General features: G+C 32.9%; 1 protein-coding gene across 1 annotated transcript; it reads left to right on the top strand.

Annotated features, from left to right (window-relative positions):
- The first annotated feature begins 12,021 nt into the window (after nt 1–12,021).
- Nucleotides 12,022–21,141, top strand: LOC147074986 (uncharacterized). Its single transcript, XM_085943166.1, has 5 exons — nt 12,022–13,055; nt 13,745–13,850; nt 15,538–15,639; nt 18,271–18,429; nt 21,091–21,141. The coding sequence occupies exons 1-5, from the start codon at nt 12,022–12,024 to the stop codon at nt 21,139–21,141; spliced, it is 1,452 nt and encodes a 483-aa protein (XP_085799292.1).
- The last annotated feature ends 1,797 nt before the right edge of the window (nt 21,142–22,938 follow it).

Below are 22,938 nucleotides of genomic sequence, written 5' to 3'. Positions count from 1 at the left end.
TGCCGAGTCCCAAAAGTTATGTTCACTTTGATCAAGTCTTGAAAATTGTAGTGTACGTACAATATTTTGTACAAACAATCTTTGTTAAACTTGTAGACATATTGAAATAATTCTCGAGACGTTTACTAAAAGGTATACCAACATCATTTTTTCTAACACATCTGTCATAAGGCCTAATTACACCACCAGACCCGCAGACCCAAACAGATTCAACGATTGTCGTGAGTAATCGTCGACTTTAATTAGCATTTCACGGAACAATTCGGCTACTAACTAGATCGTATTGACGCTTGATTTCATTGGTTCATAATTTACGCACAGTTGCTAGAATTAAAAGTCAACAAAAAAATCTACAGGTCAGCTTTGTGGCAACATTTAATACGTCTTACGTCATAATATTATGTAGTTACCTTAGATTATAGAAAAATATAGATAGAGCTATTCCATGTGTTTGTCCTTCAAAACATGACGAACTTTTTCACGCATTTCCCTCGCCCTCTTCACGCTTCCTCCGCGACCCTTTCCTGGGTTATTCGAAAATATGTGTGACAGTGTGCGTGTCGTCGTGTTGCCAGATATCGAATATTTATTCCAATGTTATAATTTTACAAGCGATGTTTTTATAAATTATATTATGGCAACATTGGCGTGTTGGCTATGCACTTGGTAAAACATTACTCACTAAAATCGGCTCATGCGGAGGGCTTGTTAGTTACTTTAAATGCCAATGGAAACTATTGGAAATTACTTTTAGGCAAGAAACTAGTTGCTGATTGTATTTTCTAGGATATTATTTTGTCTGTTAAAATAGTGAATAAAGTTAGTCAGCTTTCATTGCGTAAAGTCAAATTTGTATTAATATGTCAAACGGAAAACGGGACACGCCACGTGCGGCCATACTCGGAAGCTCAAGTTTGATTCAGATAATTTTCGTATGTTTATGGTAATCGTCGACACAATCTTCGGGTGAATCGTGCCCGAAGATATGAATTGTTCTAATTCGGACACGACTGTTAGGGAACTGCTCAAAAGTGACTTTTCATTATCGGAGACGATCGTGGCAGACGATCGGCGTGAAAATCTGTCAATGTAATTTGAGTTGTTTTGTGCCGGTTATCCATAAAGCCGATTAGGCGTTGGCTTTATAATAAAATTTAATCTACCTGCAGGGCTATTCTTATATATCACTTAACTTCAAAATCAATAAAAAGTGATAAATATGATATGTTGTATTCATGCAGTTAGTTATCCCAGGAAGTTAACTTTCATGTGTTTTTATGGGTATGGTCATGACCGAATTAACAACGAGCTGTTAAATGTCGTTGAATACTACTGAAACATATTTTTAACACGTCATACTTTATTCCAAATCTATCCAATAAGAATCGATTAAGACTAAGTGCCATGCATTAACAATTATTATTATAGATCACCACCTTTCTTATGGAATTGCTCTGAGTTATATTCGTGTTATTTTGGAGCAATACAAATAATGGAAACGTGTTACCGTGTTAACTGTTTAGAATATCCCTGCTGTTGCATAATGAGAATTTTCCCAATAAATATTAGGTATTCTGATTAGAATCTGGCACAAAATTTAAAGCAGGATATTGGGTGTTGTATTTATAAAACAATAATTATTAATCGCTGGTCCGTTGACTGAGAAACGTCAATAGAACTGGGTGTAATACATGACTTTCAAACAAATTCTTATGTTTTAATAAAAATATTAAAAAGACGCTTTATGTATTAGATTTTTGATTCTACTCAGTTATATTAGAATATTTAGGGCCAGACTATCTGAAGGGCTATTTTAACATATCACTTACAGTTCTACAAACTTATCTAAAGAACAGTAAAAAATGAGACTACGAACTACCAAATGGACGCCATTTTGAAAAAGTCATTCGAATGTCAGATTCTGTCCAGTTGCGAGTCTTGATTGGGTAGTTTTCGACTGTGGCTCGCCTTTCCATTCTTTAGATAAGTTAATAGGTCTGTAAATCCAAAATCGATAAAAATGTGATACATTTGCTGTATCGTATTCAGACTCAATTATCCCGGGATGTAGACAGTCATGCATGCTGTTTTATTAACCCGGCCTCACATGACCGTTTTAACTATTTTAGAGCGAGATAGAGTAACTACAGTAATTATTACATGCTGAGAATTAAGGTGCAGCGATTTTGAAAATTAATACAAACATTATGAAACTAGCGCCTCTAGTGTCGTTCAGTAGCACTGCAATATATTTTGTAAAGACGTCATACTGCAATGCAATATTTTACTATTGATTTCAAATGCATCTCCAACTGGATTATGTTACGAATTGCCCCGAGTGATATCCGTGTTATTTTAGTTTAGATAAAGAAAAATAACGGAAACGTGTTAACGTGTTAAGTGCGAGAGTGAGAGTTAAAAGCATGGGTGATTTGAATATTTTTTTAAATGTGTCTTCTGAATGATGCTAGTACCTATATGGCTATAGGCGATGTATCCTCGTCATGACCTCTGGAGACCTCATACTAAAACGTTAAATCTAGAGGTTAATGCCTACTATTGACATCCATGGTGGCCGCAAGGCTTAAGCGTTGGACTATCATGCCGTGTGTCTCCGGTTCGAATTCTGGGTCTGGCAAATACTCATATTGTTTTTCAATTTGTGTGTGAGTCAGGGTATGGACCTAATAGGTTGAGCAAGTGGCTGACATCCATTTCTAGTAAAAAACAAAATCTGTTAATACAAACCTCTACTCTGTGGAGGCCCATATGGTCCTATTAGGATCGGACATGGTCTTAAAAAAAAAAAAAAATTGCCATCCCACGATGGCCGAGCGGCTTAAGTGTCGACCTATGACATCGTGGGTCCCAAGATTGAATCCTGGTCTGACAAGTACAAATATTGTTATTTAATTTGTGTTTGAGTCAGAGTATGGACCTAATAGATCGATCAAATGGCTAACATCCATTTCTCGTAAAAACAAAAATATTTTAATACAAACCTCCACCCTGTGGAGGCCTATATGATCTTATTAGGATCGGACATGGTAAAATAACAAAAAGTAATTGCCAGTTTAGTATGTGTCATAATTTTTCCAAAGAAAAAAATAACCGATGGATATATTCATAATAATTTATAAATAATAATATAATATCATAAACATTTTGGACACAACTGCTAAAGGTCCTGAAATATTTACAGGACTGTATCAAGTTTTGTGTCGTACTTACTCTTACAAGTTTTCTTCGGGAAGTTTCATAAGAACTTGTTAACATGAGCTTTAAGCTCGAGTCTCTTGTTGCGAAATAACTTTTAACTTTTAAAAGTTCCACAATGGACACTGCTAAACGAACAGTGTAAGTGGAGATTAATTGGCCAACGTTATTTTTTAATTATTATTTAACGTTAATATTATCTTTTAATTTAATTTGAGTTGTGTGAGTTTATTTACATTTTTACATAGTATAATAATTGATATACAGAGTGGCGAATTCAGACTCTTATCATAAAAAAACTTATTCATTCGTCATAAACAAATAATTAATACAAAATGAGTACAGATAAGGTATTGTAATTTCGCTATCAAATGTATTTGTTGCGAATCTATTATATTCAATTTAATTGTCTAAGATTTTGACCGGTTAGCCGAGTAAAATTAGCCGGTTAGCCGGTTTCGGTTTAACCCGGCTTAGAAGCTCTAACTGCATTGAAAAAAGAGTCAATATGCAAACTGCGTTAATTTGTATCCGTTATTAATGTATTTTCCTCCTAAACTGGTATATTATAGCGTGTTAATGTTGAATGTAGGAAATATTACACATTTACACATGTAGTACCTACTTAAAACTGAACTGAACAAATGGAGCGATCCTTACAGATTTAATTGTATTAATATTTAATTAGATAATATCTTTTTGGAGTATAGAGTCGTGTACCGTTTCCTATACCTATATCAATGGATATTTCACATTTTTTTTTTTGCATGAAAAATATTATTTTTACGTTTTTCTTAGCTCGTATTCTTATTTGTCCGGTACAAATCTTGCAATCGATTTTTAATTAACTTCCCGACTAGATATTTGAAACTCTTAGAATATATCAAACACGATGCCAATGCATTTTTTAATACTTTTAGCCATCTTTAAGTAGAATTAAATTCATTTTCAGTTCATTCTGTTTTGTATGAAAAGTTATTTCGACACCATTATTGGTCTGGGGTCGTAGCAACTAAATTATTAATATAGATATACGTGCGTTACAATAGAAATCAATATGACATGTCAAAATGATATTTCAGTATTGTTTCTATCAAGTACAATTTTTTTTGATCGTTTAAGCTAGTCAAGTTTATATGATTCAACAGAAAATTTAAAAACGTTGTACTTATATAAAAAGTTCTTTATATCTTGTAATTTTATTATAATATATAATAAAACTAGTCAAAAATTTACTTTATTTAATGATTTCCCTACAGAGAGAAGGGCGAGGAGGGGAATTTTAGGTTCCGTTGTTGAATCGTACCCTTATGTTTTAGTTAGATTGTATATAAAAATTAATCAAAAGCCCATGTCGATCACTACTGAATAAAGGCATTCCACTCTTCTCGGTCTCTAGTTATTTGCTGCCACGTAATCCACAGAGGTCGTCCATCTACAGAGTTTTTTGGTGCGTCTCTGTGGTTGTCTGTTATTGCCCCTTGGGTACCATTCCTTTGACTGCATTTGTCCAGCGATTGTCTAACTCACCGAAGGATATGTCCGGCTTTCTAATCAGCTTAGGGCTCAGATACACAATATTTATTAGAATCTCCAATTTCAAGATTCTAATTGGATGCATTTGATATCAAATAACACATGCGTCGATGCACAAAAACTACAGTGTCGTGGGTCTGTGTATATCACATTGCGAACTCTTGTGTACCTCCTTCCTCGTTATGCCCAACTTAAGAGTCCATGGTTCACATGCATACGTAAGTACTGACACCACACTTTAGATGAATTTTTTTTCGCTTACGACTCGTCTTAGGTAAACGTGTTCGATGGCGCGTTGAGCGGCGCGCGCAACTCAAACTTATAACCGTATAAACGTATAACCAAAAAAAGACTTTGTCTACGAACATTTTCACACACGGTTATACGTTTGAGTTGCGCGCGCCGCTCAACGCTTCGCCGACTACGTAAAACGTCCAGTTAGTGCGTCGATTTTCAATTGCATCCGATTAGAATCACCAATTGGATTTGTTTTTATCTAATTGGTGATTCTAATCGGATGTAATTTGAATCAAATAAGACCTGCGTCGACGCACGTCAACTGCAATGCCGTGTGTCTGCGGCCTTAGGTACAGCAGGAAGTCAATTTTGAATGCGCTAACCTAAAAAAAATCTAGTCAAACATACCATCGTCAATTGACATATGTTGTGCGAGATAGATGTAGTTGTTGACCTACTCGATTTGAGTGCCATATAATTTTATTTCATGACATCTTTAATAATTTAAAATTGGTTAAAATTTAAAATTTCCTTGTAATTAAAATAATGACATGACCTATATGTTCTATTACGTTTTAAAGACAGCATAATAAATCAGAGGGTAACACGACTTAATTATAAATGTAAAATAGCCTTATTCAACTGTCAGGTAAATTAACAAGCTCTTGAGTACTAATTAAATTAAAATTTTAGCAGAACGTAAAGGCACTAATCAGCTGTTCATACGTCAGAAACTTATGCCCGGCCTATACGCCCCTTTGTCCGCGTGACACTTTGATTGGCGAATAATTATAACTCAGGCTTTATAATGTCGACTTAGTAAATTGAATAATTACCACGCGTACAGTTTGACTAATAAGTTTACAATTAATCTTACTTTGGAAAGGTTTACGCGGAATTTTTCGTACACAAGATAATAAAAATAATTTACAATTATTATTCTTGAAGCTCCCTCTTCCAGTGGAGATTTTCTTTTACGCATATTATGAAGCAAAAGATTCGTCTGGAAATTTAGAAGTTGGCCTTGAAATAGTTTCAACTAGTCATGCTACAACTAACATTAAAATGCCATAATAACATAACAATTCAAACATAGTATACGTATTTTTACAGGAAAATAAACTAATAATCATTATTTGTTTATTTATTGTTTAATTTGTATTTTTTTTACATTATTTTTTGCTTTGTTTTTTTTTCTCTACTGTTGATTTACCTGTACCTTTTATTCTCAATGTCATGCTGTGAACGTCTTGAATTAATAATTTGTTATGTGCTCAATGTGTCTTTTTTAAATAAATAAAATAAATAAACAAAATCCCTACAATTATTATTAACATCAAAAGGCCATATTTATATAACATTAAAATTCAAACACAAGATACGTATTTTTACACAAAACATAAACTAGGTAGGTACTAATCATTACTGTCATATTCAATAAAAATTAGGAATAGATAAGGATAGTACGTTGGTAGTTGGAATTTATGGTTTTTTTTTTATAGTGGGGTGCCACCAAATCAATTAGTGGCTCGGGTTTTCATGTCTCTAAGCCACCACTGCCCTCTCCCATGAAAAGGCTGTCAGAATCAGTCATCATTCGATCATCGCTATTTCTTGAAGAATGTGGACTGATTTTAAAATAAAGTTATCGTTCAAATCATAGAAAAAATATAAACCCTTTATCAAATTCCTCCAACAATTAAGAAAAAAATATCAACGAAACCAATACAAATATTATATAATTTCACTCTGATGTATACAACTAGGATTTGGCATTACTACAGTACAGGAAAAGTGGGGTTTGGCAATACACTTTTGACGGGCGACGTTAAAACGTGCTCTCCAAAATCTGTGTCGATACAGCCGCGATAACACCGCTTCCCGGTTGGCGGATAAACAGGGTTTGACCATACCCGACAGAGTGGATGTACTTCCGTGAAACCATTTTCTTTCGTTCTTCAGCCACGACATAGGTACACCTTCAACCCAGGCTCGGGTCTGAACCATCCCCAGAAACAAAAAAAATACAATTAACTTAGGTAAATGGAATATTATTTATTCTTATTCGTCAGGACCTCATAACTAAGGATCGTATCCCGGATATAATTATTGGCTGTCAAAAATCCTTCTCAACTAGTTGCTCCCACTCCTCACGGCATTATAACGATACGCCAGGACTGTATTCACTCGAAGATCCATGACACTCATAAATTGGTGCAACCATCTATTCTAGAGCATCCAATATTTGCTTTTATATTCCGATGCGGCATGTAGATAACACGACCGTCAAACCACGCGCCTTCGATCACTCGAGGTCGCAATATCTCGTAGGCGAGCACGTGTAGTGTAGCTGCGGGTCAGGTGTTATTGACATTCTCAAAATGCGGAGTGTCTGGGCATGGAGAATGTATCAGGATGAAGCACGGAAAAGTTATACGTATGAATGTACGGGAGTCAGTGGAACCTGCTAGATTTTGTAAACTGCCTTAAAAAATCAATACTTAATAAATGTATTATTATAAATATATTTTTTTCACAACGGAGCCCCCATAACGTTTTTCTATGTAGGCGAATGTTAATAAACATAGAGAAATATCAGTTTTTTATGGATTAGTAATAAAGGATGATATGAGAATGAGATTTCATTTATGTACCTACAGAATGTTTAAAACATTTATTTACAATCGCATCATGGTGTTATTGCCAAAAGTTGCTAAGTCGCGAAACATATGAAGGGGTTATTGCAAGACAATGATATGCAACAGAAATATAGTTTGGAGATAATATGAGCAATTTTATGTTCTTGTTCGTTCACTATTGAAACAGGAAAAATTACTATCCTCATTAAAATGTTCGATATATTATCTTACATCTAATTATTCTGTTTGGAGCAGAAGGATGACTGACCCATATCAATTTTGACTGGCATGTCATATCATAATATTATTGTAATAACCATTTTTTTTAGCAAAATTTGAATTTGTAAGTACTACACATTGATCATAATTATTGAGACAGCAGTGTATTTTTTTTAAAGTGTTTTAAGTAAAATGTGAGTGTATGCCCTGAGAATTGGTTTTATTCAAAATCAACAAATTCATAATTATGTGGCATATCATTGTCTTGCGATAACCCCTTCATGTTATAGAGTATTTGCAATTTTAAGTTTGACATGCCCTCTAAAATCAGGCATAATGATAATTTCTTTGTTCTTTATAATATGTGCATGTTCTATATATCGGATGACCTTGATTTTTTTTCTAGCATGCATATTTTTATATAGACACATAATCCGTTGTTAACTCTAAATACCTAAATTATCGATTTATCAACTTTTAGCAGCAACCCCTTATTTTATCTTTGAAGTCAATTTATTCAACTTGGTCACCAATGCACTTTTGTGTTATTTTAATCTTCAGCACAGCAATTACATGTTAAGACGAAGTTAATTAATATTACCTTCTTTAATAAAATTATATATATTAGTTGGTATGCAAAAAAAATATTATGTTCTTGAACGGTATAAAATAAACTTTGCTTGCTCAGTGTACAGTGGCGTTTCATAACCATTTCAAGGGTTATAAATTGACGCAGCGCTAACATCTATTCATCAATCTTTTTGAAGAAACTTTCGCCTCGTTAAGAAATATTTCACAAACTGTGTGAGACAGTGACTCAAATGTATTACATGCATTAATAATCTTCTAAAATTAACCCCGTAACTCATGCATTTTTTTGTTAATAAAAAAGGAGGAAAATACTACACATCAAATTCTAACGAAACGCACAATTGTATGCTTATCAAAAAATATTAATATTTGTTTAAATACAATTTGCTGATTTATCGAACCAAAAATAGTGAATAATTTATGTTTCTACTTTACGTCTGATTTACTAGTTACAAACAATAGAATTATTGTAAGAGTATTATATTGTATACCTAGTGCTAAAATATAATTGTACAATAGCCAAGCTAAACCTGTAGGTTAGCTACTTGATTCATTCATAAATAATATATTTGTAGGTCACGTGAAAATTTTATATGTTTTTTTCCCCTAAATTATGTTATTATCATGCTTTTTCGCAAGACTTTGAAAATTCTTGCAGGAGCTGCATAGTTATTCTAACGTAGTACTTAACTCCAAAATCAATAAACCGTGATAAATAATAAATGAATGTCGTATTCAGGCAGTCAATTATGCCGGGAAGTTCACAGTGACAGTGACTGTCAGGCGTGATATTTTTTAACACGGCCACAAATGATTGTGTTAACTGCGAGCTGTCAAATGTCGTTGAGTAATATAGTTAATAATACATCTTACTTGATTCCAAATGCATCCCAATATAATCTCCAATCGGACCTTTTTATCCAATTCTAATGGAGTGTAGGTATTTCGAATTAAGTAATAAGTGTTAACTGTGTTAAAATTGATTGTAGATAACCGCCTAGTTTACGGAATTGCTCCAAGTGATACAATAAAAATCACGGAAACGTGTTACCGTGTTAAATATTTAAATTATTTATACGGATTAGGAATTACTGACTCGTAGCCTTATTTTTATGATGTGTGCTAATAATAATCTCTCATCTGGAGAATTTTATGAGAAAATAATATTTTCTACTAACTGATAATTTAAAAAAATATTTGTTATTAGTATTAAAATAAACAATGTGTAATAACTACGGATCGGAGTGACTGATTTATAATTTTAGATAACTGAAATTTAAAGCCGATTATTAAATAAGTTGCACCGTTTGATTTTTTTTCATTTCTGAATAATGCAGCAAACATAAAGTAATAAAGTATTGTAAAAATACTGTGAATTTATAATATGTTGTCAGCGGCGAATCATCTGCAAAGTCAATATTTTGTAAAACTTAATATTATAATGCTACAATTCAGTGTTTAACAATACATATTATCATTATTCTAAAATACGTATTTGATAGATACATTTTAAATATGTATTTTATTATTATTTTGCTTTAGTGGTAGAATGACTTTTCGAACCCCAGATATGGGAGCTCGAATTCCCAGTCTGGCAAATTTACATGTTATTTTCAAAGTATAGGTTAGGACCTTCTAGTATGATGAAGAAATTAATGACTATCAATTATTTTTCGTAAATGATCTGTTAAACAGTCCACATCGAATAGTGTCAATATCATAAGTATCTAAACTGTAAAGAATTACTAGTATTTAGCAAGTTTGAGAAACGTTTGGTACCTACCTCCGAAATGAATTAATTATATGAGGAAATTCTTAGTGTGACATTTAAAACGCGAAAACAAAACTGAAATAATATTTTTTGTATGTAGACAAAAAGTAGTAGTAAAATATCAATGTGGATTCACAAACATTCGCTATGTTCGGAATTCATGATGTTTCAATAAACACCCCACTAAACCACTCTTCGATAGAACGATGGTATTTTTGAATTGAGTTTTTTTTATAATGTGTTAGTTTGACAATAAATTATTCGGTTTATTGCATAACATGCATACGTATTCTGCAAACCGAAGGCAAAATCACGTTTTTTACGAGTGACAGTAATGATTACTGTCATTTTTTCAAATTTTGCAGCCAATTTTATAATATATTTAAATAAAAAATGGACCGTTTTGAAGATTTTTTATCAACCGAAATAATAAAAAGTTAACGATTCATTTATATAATAATATTTATTAAATATCTATTGAAAAATAAAATACTTAATACTCATACACGATGTGTATATAGGTATATCTAATAGTTTTTTTTTTTTTTTAATTAATTAGTAACGAGTAGATCACTATTTTGGGTCTAGGACGATTTGCCGCCGGGACAACTGGATGCCACGCAATTTGAAAATAAATAGACGTTAGGTACTTATAGGTACTTTAAAAAAAATATTTAATATTATTATTTATATTTAAATAGTTATTATATTATGATTTAATAGTTGGTGAGAATTTAAATGTGCAAACGTAAATAATGATTTAATCGTGCGTATGTTTAAGTTCCAATGAAAAAAGAGTTTTTTTATTTTTATATAAAGCCTTAGCAGCGAAATAAAAAAAAAACATTATTTTAAGAGTAAAATGAATTAAAACTAATAAGTAGTAGATATAAACTGGTTAAAATTCCTCGTCTACGTTCTGTATACGTGTCTATGACAGTGCGGCGTCCAATTGTCCTGGCATCCAGTTGTCGCATTCCCACTGTTATAATGGTTTTAATGCATTATTTTGATTGTACGATAAATTCAGTTATTTATGTTGACAGCTGTTTAAAGCTATGAACCCAACTACGTTATGAACATGAAAAATGTATTTTAGTAAATATGTATTACCTATCCATGGTTTCCCAAACTTTTTCTGCAATAGAACACTTCGCAAACCCGGAAATTTTAACGGAACACTTAGCTTATTTTTTAGTTTGAGTAATTCCTTCTAGTAAAAATTGAAAAAAATGTTATTAAAACACGTTATTTATTTAGTAATTATTAATTAATTTTAAATATAAAACTATAATATAATATAAACATAAAAATATGAATAAATAAAGCACTTAATGACTTTGACGATTGAGTCCTTGAACTTGAATTGCATATCTTGCAGTGTATAAAACCTTTCAAAATGGTCGCGGAACACCTATTCAGGTTCAGGTCACCTGTATGATGATGGCATTCAAAATTATCTCTATAACTTTCACCAATGAACCATTAAGATCTAACTGCCCTTCTTGCGAACAATTTCTAACAAGAATTAGGTTGTTATAATTATTTTTACAGGGGTTGATTTATTCTTACGAAAAATTGATTTTAACCCCTCGCTTAAACCCATTCGCTGCGGACCTTTTAATTAATATTTAATTACGGCTTTGTATATACACAGAGACGGTCGCTCTACTAACTAGTCTACCGTGGCGTGGTGTATAATAGTCTAATAATCAAATATTTTTAAATTATCTCTTACAGCAACTGTATTTTAATGTTGAAATGTATTTATATTCACTTCCATTTCTAGTTCTGGATACTGCATAATATACTATGATAAAAATTGAGAAGAGACGTAAAGACCGACCCACAAGGAGTGAGGAGAAAATGCGCCTATTCAAATTTCAAAAGAAGCTCACAAAATACGTCGGGGTTGGCATGTTCAAAATAACCGAACGGGGAGAATATGACAATTTTACACACTACCAATACAGGCTATGCTCAATGGCCATACTGGGGCTGATACTGTTTCTCTTTATTGCCTTAGAGATGGCTGAACTATTCAGGATTTCATCAGACTTCGAAAGGCTCACTTTTCAAATGTCATTAATACCCAGCCAATGTTTGAATTTAATTAAAACATTGTCTATGATGTACTACCATAAGAATGTTATCAATGTTATCACGGTATTAGAAAATTCTGCATCAAACTTATACGTCTCTAACAGCCATATAATAAAAACAGACAAAAAATGTTTATTTCTAACAAAATTTTATACTGCAGTTATGGTATTCTGTGTATTATATTTTGCAACCCCCTCCTTAGGTGTAATTCACAATAAAACTAGTTATTTCTTTGAAAACAAAACTATCACATCTGGACTTATAAAAAACCGGCTACCAGTTTCTACGTATAGTCCATTCGAAGTAAATGACTGGTTAACTTTTGGTATAATGGTATTCTACCAAATGTTCATATTGATTTATCAAGCCTTTCTTGTCTGCTCCAATGACTGCTTCGCGGCGAGTATCTTAATGCATATATCATGTCAATTTATCACTGTCCAATTAATGATGAGAAATATCTTCAAAAACGCGATTTATTACCTGAAATATAAACGACTCGAAAAGAAATCTCACGAAAATATCAATCAGCTTGGAAGGGAAAAGCTTAATTATCACGACTTTGACAAAACAAAGTTTTGTGATAGTTTTTATAATAATTCTGGTGAAGATTTACCAGGAGACAATGAAGATGCAAGATATATAGATAACCAGAATTACAATGAGTTTTCGATTGAAGAAATTAGTCGGTCTATGGAAATATTTTTGATTGATGCTATCAAATTGCATGAAACAACTATTGAGTAAGTAAAAAACAAATAATTGACCAATATTACCAATCGAATTGCCCCACACTTATATGCTATGATAATAATAATAATTCACTTTAATCAGAAGTGTAATTAGTAGTGGCGGATTTACCATTCAGGGGTCCAATTCGCAGCACCAATCGCCCCCCTAAATAAGTATTTAGATAAATGGACGCATGGAATACCTGACAAGTAGGCAAACCTTAGGCATTCTACAGTAAATTTGTTTTTACTTTTGAAAATGGTTGAGAAGTCTTCGATATTATTTAATGTCTGTTTATTTTTCATTTAATTTTGTCTTTTAAAAAGTACCTAACCTAAATTATCTATAGGCGATGTCAAAGATAGTGTATATATTAATACAATATAATATATTGTATAATATCATACTCATTACTCCAAAAAATCTACAATAAAAGCTTCGACAGATGATAATAATTATGCAGCCTTTTTGACTAATTACTTTAAACAATTACCTATATATTATTATTTGTTCCATAATATTATAAGAAAAGAATTTACAAACGTCAACTACGATGGATTTGATTATTTCTGCTAACTGTTTTTTTGTAACTTGGTGGCTCTATTCCTGCGCGCACTGGGATATCCGCCCCTGAATTACTACTAAACGATTAATACTTATGTATTTACAAAACTCCTGGTATATTTTTATTGTTTTTTAGATGTATGAAAGAGTTTGAATATATATTTCGACACGGCTTCTTTGGACAAATTGTTACGAGCGTCATTGTGATTTGTTTGTCATTTTATCCTCTTGTAGGAATGGAGGTTAGTATTATAAAAAAATATAATCTAGATTTTAAAATAACTCTTTAGAATTTGAACTGATTAATAATAATGTAATAGGATGATCGGTTTAATTAGTGGATCTCAGGTTCGTATATCAAAGCTGAGTCTAATGTATATGTTGTTCTTTTTTCCAATATGTGCTAAATCTAGCGGTTAGATCGAGTTAACAAGCATATCGAGCACCGTTCGAAATGGGCAATTTTATGAACCGGAGCGCTCGATAATTTTCCGAAAATATTAAAATATTTATGTAAGATTACTTATATAAAAAGAGTGTATGTAGGTACTTAGTAGATTTTTTGTTATATACCTGCCAAGATTAGACGGTTTGCTGGGACAGTTTTGTGGCATGCAAGACTTGTTGTCGGCAAGGTATATTAAAATTAAGTTAAGTTTTCAGTTTCGTATAAACAACAATTAGATTTAAATATGTGAATGATTAATTCAAGAATCCCTCTGCATTTTTTCATTTTTCCACTAGACGGAGCGGTAATCTCGAGGAATTCACGAACAGGAGCTGCGCTCCGGTGCGTTCCGGTCCATTTCTAGCGCTGATATCGAGTGATTTGCGTATCAAGAAATTAGTGTGTTAAACAAGAGATTTAAGAGTAATTATACTAGGGATATGTTGTTGTGACCTACTATGACCTTGGGCAATATACACAATACAAAAAAATACAAACATTATTTATGAGGAAGAACCATCAGCTAAGCGTTGCCGTTTGAAAAATACAAATGAACGAGTTCAGCGAGTGCGTGCTCGCTCTCTACTCTACAAAAATTCCGTAAAGGCTGATGCAACAGCTCATAGACCAATAATTGAGTCTGAAACACCAGAGCAAAGACAGTAAGACAGAACTTACAGGTAAACTAATGAGAACGAGGGAGACAGGTAGAAGATGTATGAGAATGTTGGCAGCTGGTGCTGCCACGTGTCCGGCAAATTCGCATGTTGCTATTAAATATGCATTTATAATAATATTATAAACGCACATATTATGTTATAGCAGACTTTAAGCAACTGAGTTCCAACCATTTTTCGTAAAAAAATAATAAAAAATCTTCCCTTCTATACGAGATTATAAAGTCAATAGTAACATTGGTGATAATATAAATATGAATTCATACCCAGTTGCCTACTTCGCACACCCTTAGCCAACCACACACCCGAAATTCGTCGTCGAATTCGAAGTCGATGATTCAGGATTATTATTTGTAAGTTGTAAGTCTAATAAAAAGTGGCGCATGGAAATAATTAGACTTAAGACTCTCAGACCATTAGACTTCTCATTTCTTAACCGGACCCGGTAGTTTTGTTTCCAAGTTGTCAGCTTCGCCTAATAGAATCTTCGACTTGCTTATGTGGCGAATTGCAAGAGGCCGATCACTCACTCTGAGAGTGTCCCCATGTGTCAGTTGAAAGGGAAGAGCTTCTCAAATCAGTCCGACCCTCAGTTGAACCAGTCGGCCATTGCGACATGGTATCTCAGCTTTCAAAAAAAAAAAAAATACGGCATTTTACGGGGAGCGAGAAGGTCTTTTTTCACCGACAACTGTAATATATTTTTATCAAAATCGTATATAATAACTGTAATAGTCTACTTACTTAATGTTTATTCATGAAATGTATTCTTTCCTAATGCAGGTGAAAATGTTTTCTTTTTAGGAACCTAATATCGTTAAGTTGGTAGGAGGGTCACTTAGGATGATGGTTTTTATGCCGCAGCTGGCTCTGGTAACCTGGAATTGTACTGACATTACTACAGAAGTAAGTTTACTTAAAATTATATTCTCTAATGCACTACGTACAAAAAAAATAACCCTACGATGTTAGGTCAAACTAGTCCAAGGCTTGAACAAAAACGAACCATAAGTGCGAGTGAGTAAGCATTCGGCACGCTTATATCTCTGCACTATGCGTTAGGGTAAGATAGAATTTCTACGGCTGAATTAAATATTTTATGTAAACGTCGCCGGTAAATATGAATTTGACTGGATTACATTCATTTAAAAACTGCGAGCACAAGTTGCTGAAATTTATTGTTTTTGCGTTAAAAATAAAGTTATTGGTAATTATTTTTAGTTATTTTAGTAGAACATATGGTTAACTATGTTGTGTTTAAATTTGGTAGCCGTACTGAGAAACAGCGCGATGGTATAAAGTTTCATAGTTAAGTTGATAATAATAAAATCGACGTTCTACTGTGCGTTATTCGCAAGAACACGGCTTCATTTTGCCGAAAAATAGGCGCTCTCTATATATCAGGGATGGCGAACCTATGGCACGCGAATGTTTCATTTTGAAGAGAAAATAAATATAACTATTTTATGTATATTTATAAAATGTTTTTTTTTCATAAAAAAGTTTTACAAATAAATATATACCTACTTAAGTATGAAGGTACTTACTTATAATATTGAAAAATAATGACGACATAGCCATGCGTATTTTCTTCGGTTCTTCATATTATGTTTATGTACCAATCGGTGAGGAACTGGAAACGACGAAATACATCCATAAATAATGACAAATCGCATTGTATAAATAATTGCAGGCAAATCATTTTAAAGAATAATCATTAGGTTTAATGTAAATATACGATTGCATAGGTCGGTCCTTAGGATCGGGGAATTAAAAATAAAAATATACAATCAACAAACCTTATGAAATTAATTATCGGCAGTCACTCAAATATAATAACTGCTCGTTATTTTACCACATACATAATCTCTAAATATGGAAAACCGCTCAGTGATGGAGAATATAATATGAAAGAAGAGTAAATGTAAATGCTTCCAGGATCTGTTTGAGTAATTTGAAAACACGGAAAAAATATTCAAAGAATAAAAGATATGCATTCGGCTAGAAATACGGTGAAAGATAAAATATCAATAACTCATTTGTAATCTTTAAACCTTTTTATAGAACTCTTAAAAACTATTATTTTAGAAAACTAAAAAAAAATTGTTCGTTATAAGAAACTGCTTGGCACGTCAGACAGTCGAAAAATATTATTTGGGAAATTTTGGCACGCGTACGTAAAAAGGTTCGCCATCACTGCTATATATAATTACTCTGAGAACCAGTCCGATATTTTTGAGCCAGGACGTTATTCTTCTGCCAGGACCTCGTTTACCAGAAATGTTGCATCGAGTGATAATATGCAGAAGTTGATATATTTAAAAATACCGCATGATGTCGTCAACGTAGGAATCTCATTTCATCTTCGAATTTGACATTCGTAACTAATTTTTCCAGCTGATACGACGAATGCGTCTGTATGCCTACATTTCGAAGGTTTCCATGATGAGCGTCTACGCCTTCACTCCGTATCTATAATAGGATAGAAAACATGCCACCATTCCCATTCTGAGTGGTGGATTTTTACATATTTGTACATAAGTGAAACGGCAAATAATTTTATAGTCGACCTGTTCGCACGTCAATTTCTTTTGATATGGAGTCGGATGAATATATTCTTAAATCGTGTAAAGATGACTTAAAAACGTTCCGCATGTACTTGAAAAAGAAAACATGTTAATGAATATACTATTATTATTACGAATATAATAATAAACATAACATAAAAAGGACGCATGTTGAATTTTTATGACAAATTATATTTCGTTCGGTTCGCGTTATTTGCACCCGCGACACGCAATCCGCGCATCGCCTAGTCACGATCTTTTTAGACCATGCCTCAGCTTTAAGTTGTGGCTACATAGTATTTTCGGTTACATCTCAATCATACGATTAATATTTATATAATATTATAATAATAGATAATATATTATATAAGAGCTGTATGGCCGTATAGCATTGAGATAAAAAAAAATACACGTTGTTCGTGGAGCATTGCTGACAGTAATGTTCTAATTTCATTAAATTCAATTGGAATACGAATTTGACATTGATTGGTATCAACTATCCGATAATAACTCTGTCATTCTTATCACATATTTTATAAGGGCACATACCAGAATTTAATATAAATTATATGATATGACTGTATACCTAACCAGCTTGCCTATTTATCTATTTTCTTTAGTTTTTCCCTTGTATTCTAATGGTTATTATTACTAATTTATTTAGATATGAATTTGATCTCAATGCCCTACGGCCATTAGTTTCCGATACAACAGCTCAGTCAACGTCAAGTTCATACGTAAAAATTTCCGAACACTAGTATTTTCTTCAACCGAGTAAAAGCAGCATTTGCTATTTCAGTTCAACAGCGTGGCTCCAGTTAGCAATAGTACGAGTATATTCAGCATTATCCTCCTTCTTGTCCCATATCCGCATTATTTTCTTTTCTTCCCTGTATTTCACTGCTCTAAACTAATATTTAAAAGTCATTAATATTTAATAATATTAAGTAAAATAATATAATTATGACAGGCAGAGAAAGTTGCCACGGCGGCATACTGCTGCCCATGGTACAGAGCCAATTCTAAGTTCAGAAAGGCATTGGGGATTGCAATATCAAGTGCTCTAAGACCCCAAGTCATCACGGCCTGCTCAGGACTGGTTCCGCTCTCCAACGAAACTTTCATCGATGTAAGTACCAAGTTTTACATAGTTTGAATCTGTCATACTACCTACGCCTAACTATGATACTCTTTTTTAAAAATTTGTTCGTGATGATTATACCTGTACCATGGCCCCCACAACACCTGTCGACAACAGTATCAGAGCTGACAGGGCTCTAGCCTGGGGGCCCGGCGTGGCGGGTCGATCATTTAAGCGAGATAAAGACGCGCTAATTCACGAGTGAAATATTATTTTATAATTATTTTTAGTGTGTTTCCGGTTAATAAAAACGACTATTAATCCAATATGACGAAAGGTCGCATGGTACTTGGCTATCACAAAAGGGGGTCGCGATCATTGCTTCATAATATGATACCGTGACGTCAATTCAAGTTGATTTATTTTAAAATGTCAAAAATCTCGGAAAACCCTTTATTTTACACAGAACCCTGCAGTTCCGCAGAATACAATTTGGTGATCACTATTGTAGAACATTGCACGGTTCTTATCCTTAGTGATAGGTAGGGGGGGGGGGCTGGTGAACATCTTGGCCTAGGGGCCCGCTTCAGGATATGGGGGCCATGACCTGAACACTCTAGCGAAAAACAAACTTACGATAAAAGGCACAAAGTTACTTCTTCCAGATGCGATAATATTGAAGAAGTATTACGCTTTTACAATATTTTAGTTTTTATTATGGTCAAATTACATAATCAGTATCGGAGATCGTTGAGACTGACGTAATGTACTGTGTGTGTTAAATAAAATTACATCTGATGGTGCCACAATAAGACAGACATTCGAAAACCAGTCGCTATAGATAGAGTATAAATCAATACTTAGTTGTTTTGGACGCAAGAAATACAATATGCAAAGCCCCTTGGATGTTCTCAAATATTACCAACATTGAATGCGCCTTTCGTTTATGGGACAAACTGTAATGCATGTTCATATGATACTGTAGACCTAATAACTGAAGATGACAATAATATATTCTTTAATACGTTTTTATCTCTCCACACTTCAATATCGAAACTTAAACGGTAGAGAAAGGACATATTATTATTCTTCTGGCATTGCGGCCACGATGAATTCACTTTGCAACGGTGTTAGTGACATTTAAAAGTAACGATATCAAAACCTAAATGAGTCGCCTACACTGTCAGAAGAATTTCACACCATTCTACCTAGTGTGGTTATAATTAGGGATTCCAATCCCGGGATCCCGGGATCCCGAGCTATTTTCGATACCTATGAATCCCGGGATTGATAAACATAATCCCGAAACTTTCGGGATTGATTTTTTTATCAATTTTTATGGAAAATAAAATAAGAACGAAAATATAACAGAAAAAATGCTTTTAATAACAAATAACTACATTAGAAATAAACAAAGTTTGAATGAAGTTTGATTTATACCCATGTATGTTAAAGTTGCCGATTCATTTTATTTTTTCACATAAATTAATAAAAATGAGAAAGATTGGAAAAAAACAATGCTTCGCACTATTAACAAAGTAATTTCACCATGATCTCATACGTTTTACGGCAGTTTCATATTTGGCTGACTAATTATTAGATTTATGAAGCGTAAAGGCCATAAGTACACCATGATTTGTTTTACTATTTTAAATCTCGCTAACCCATTCATTAAGTCTTTACTATCAGAAACAGCAATCTCATATTAAATTCACATTATTATTTATATTACAATATTATTTATTCCATTAAACTTATGTATTTCCAAGTTTGAACGTAAGTATACAATATTAACAATAAATGTCTTTAATAGTATAAATTATACTAGATTTATTTTTGACCGATTTTATCAATGTTAATTGTAAAAATAAATTTTTCATACAATGGAAAAAAATGCCAATCCCGGGATCAAATTGTCAAATTGTAATCCCGAAATCCCGGGATCAGAATTTTGGCTACGGATTGGATTCCCTAGTTATAATATATTGTACGTAGGTATTAAATTTCACCGTATCACTGTTTACTGTGAGATGTTGTACTGGAAAAGCTGGCAGAAAAGCATTTATATAAAAAAAAATACGTAAAGCATTCTGACAGTAATTTTCCAATTATATTAAATGCAACAATAATTTTGGATATCTATTTGTATAAAATATTTGATAATAATGCTGTCATCGTTATCAGATATTTGAACTTACTTTTTTAATCATTCTTAATTTTATATACTATATACATACAGATGATTATATTTCTTATTTACTGACCTACCTATTTTCGTCTGACTTTCCCTTGTATTCCTTTGTATAATATAATAATATGATTTTAAGTGTTTTATTTAGACATGAATTTGATCTCAATACTGTACTCTATATGGCCATCTATTTTCGATAGCTCATGGTGAGCTATGATACTGCACCCGTACTCATTTCTGGGCACGATTTCTGGAAAGATTCTATGAATTGTGTTCATCATAATAATAAATTATGATGTCATAAATTTAATAGAAAACAAAATGAAAAAAACGCTTAAAAATAGCTCGTAAGTATATTAATGAGATATAAAATGAATCATGGCTTAAAAAGTCTACAATAATAAAACGAACATTGAAGAAAAAACACATACGACGGTCATGATTAAAAAACTCTTAGTGACGAAGCTCATTGACTCCCTTGTTAATGTTATGTAATTAATTTTATTCTTTTCTTACAGCTGGTGAAAAGGTCCTACTCTGCATTTGCCATTGTGATGAATTTTAAATAGCAATAAATACCTTCTGAATATATAATTCTTCATAATATAAGATCTATTTGATAGAGCTGTACACGTGTAAGGATTTACTTGCACCAATAGTGTGTATTTTAAACTATCGCGATAATAACTGTTTACGCGTAAAAGTTCTGAATGTCTCTCCAATCCCTTCTCAACTAAAATTTTTTCTTAAATTTCTTCTTTAAGCACTACGGTGCATGGTTGCAGCATCAGTCTCGTGCGGCTTCTTCTTTCAGACACGTTTAAAGCGTCATGGAAAGCGGCCGTGCATATCCACGGCTGTGCATATATGACGGGTGGTGGTGGGAACTTTAACGTGTCTCTCCAATCCCATTCTCCAGGCGTAATCGAGACGCAATGTTGTCATTGAATGATGATATTTGACAGACATCAAAAATGCCCTGCGCGGTGTAGTTAATTTTTTCCCAGCAGGTTCGCCACTATCGTTATACTGCGCAGATATCGCACAAACCCCACTGTCGCGTGAAAATTCAGAAGCTTCTGAACTGTTTTAATCCATGAATGCAATCTTGCAACTGACATGATAATACGTGTTTACATGTACATTTTCTTGTTATAGCCACGATACAACGCACTGTCAGCTAGCAGTAAATCCATATACACGTAAATGGGGTAGAGCACGTTAAAATATATTATTAATATTCTCCCTTAATTAATAGGTAATATAAAACTTTTGTCACTTTACACACCATTAAAAATAAATGTAGAAAACACATAACAATAGAGATTCTAACATTCTTAAATTTTATGTGTGTGTATACAATATTCAATATAAAAATAATAATTTAAAAAATTTAAGCAACAAAATATATCGTTAATGTGTGGACAAATATAATATAATATTATAAAGTATATAGTCATATTATATTTATTGATCTATTAAAAATTGCGTGTGAATCTATGTATTTTGCAGAATAAAACCTATATTTTTGTCTATGATGCTTTGGTATTATTTTCCCATCCTTTACAATAGAACTATCATAAAATACGTTAATAATCGTCTTTTTAGTTGAAACCTATTAGTGTATACATGATAAACTAAAATATTATATAGAAAAAATGACACTTCATGTGTGGAATATGGGATCTGTAACTTTTTCAATGATTCTACAACAGAAAGAAAGTATATATTAAAACTTATATTTTTGAAATTTTCCTCTTAGAAATAAACACTTAATTAACTGTAAATTTAATATCAATAAAGATACGTACTGTTACACCCCCGAATGGTCCCCATTTGGGGATGTCTCTGTGTATTTGGAGAGGCCCGAGTCGGTATCAAATCCAACAAATAGTAAGGGCTGATTACGAAAATAAATAATAATAATAGAGCCGGCAATGCTTTAGATTATGACCGTTGAAAAATATTTGCAACGTCGCCGTCTTTCGACAACGCGCTCGTTGAAAGCGAAACACAAGATGGCGGGGAATACGCTGGAAACAGCCAAACAGTAAACACGCACATTTCGTCCTCCGTAAAATAAATTTAACTATTATATAATATTAACTTAAATAAACCTCGCCGTTTCTGATCGCAATTCCGGTGTGTTAATTGTCCACCTCGACATCCTGAATCCAGACGAAAAAAACCACAACGAAGAAAAGTGACAGCATGCTTGTCACTTTCGATAATGGAGGGAGATGACAGATGACAGTACCTACAAATATTTTTCTTTATTAATGCATTCCTGCTCTTTGCTTGCGGAATATGGATATTGGACACCATGCAGCATTTCCAAAAATCGCTGTCGGTCGCTTATTTCGTTT

Source organism: Rhyacophila brunnea, unplaced genomic scaffold (genome assembly GCF_057557595.1).
Source record: "Rhyacophila brunnea isolate RB1 unplaced genomic scaffold, BYU_Rbru_1.0 scaffold_15, whole genome shotgun sequence".
Lineage (NCBI taxonomy): Eukaryota > Metazoa > Arthropoda > Insecta > Trichoptera > Rhyacophilidae > Rhyacophila > Rhyacophila brunnea.
The sequence above is the reverse complement of the archived record's forward strand: the minus strand, read 5'-3'. Positions and strand labels throughout refer to the sequence as shown.

Excerpts from the sequence above, each read along its gene's own strand:
- LOC147074986 (XM_085943166.1), top strand. The coding sequence starts at position 12,022 with ATGATAAAAATTGAGAAGAGACGTAAAGACCGACCCACAAGGAGTGAG. Across the intron at positions 13,056-13,744 it reads TTGCATGAAACAACTATTGA|ATGTATGAAAGAGTTTGAAT; the intron begins GTAAGTAAAAAA and ends ATTGTTTTTTAG. Across the intron at positions 13,851-15,537 it reads ATCCTCTTGTAGGAATGGAG|GAACCTAATATCGTTAAGTT; the intron begins GTTAGTATTATA and ends TTTTCTTTTTAG.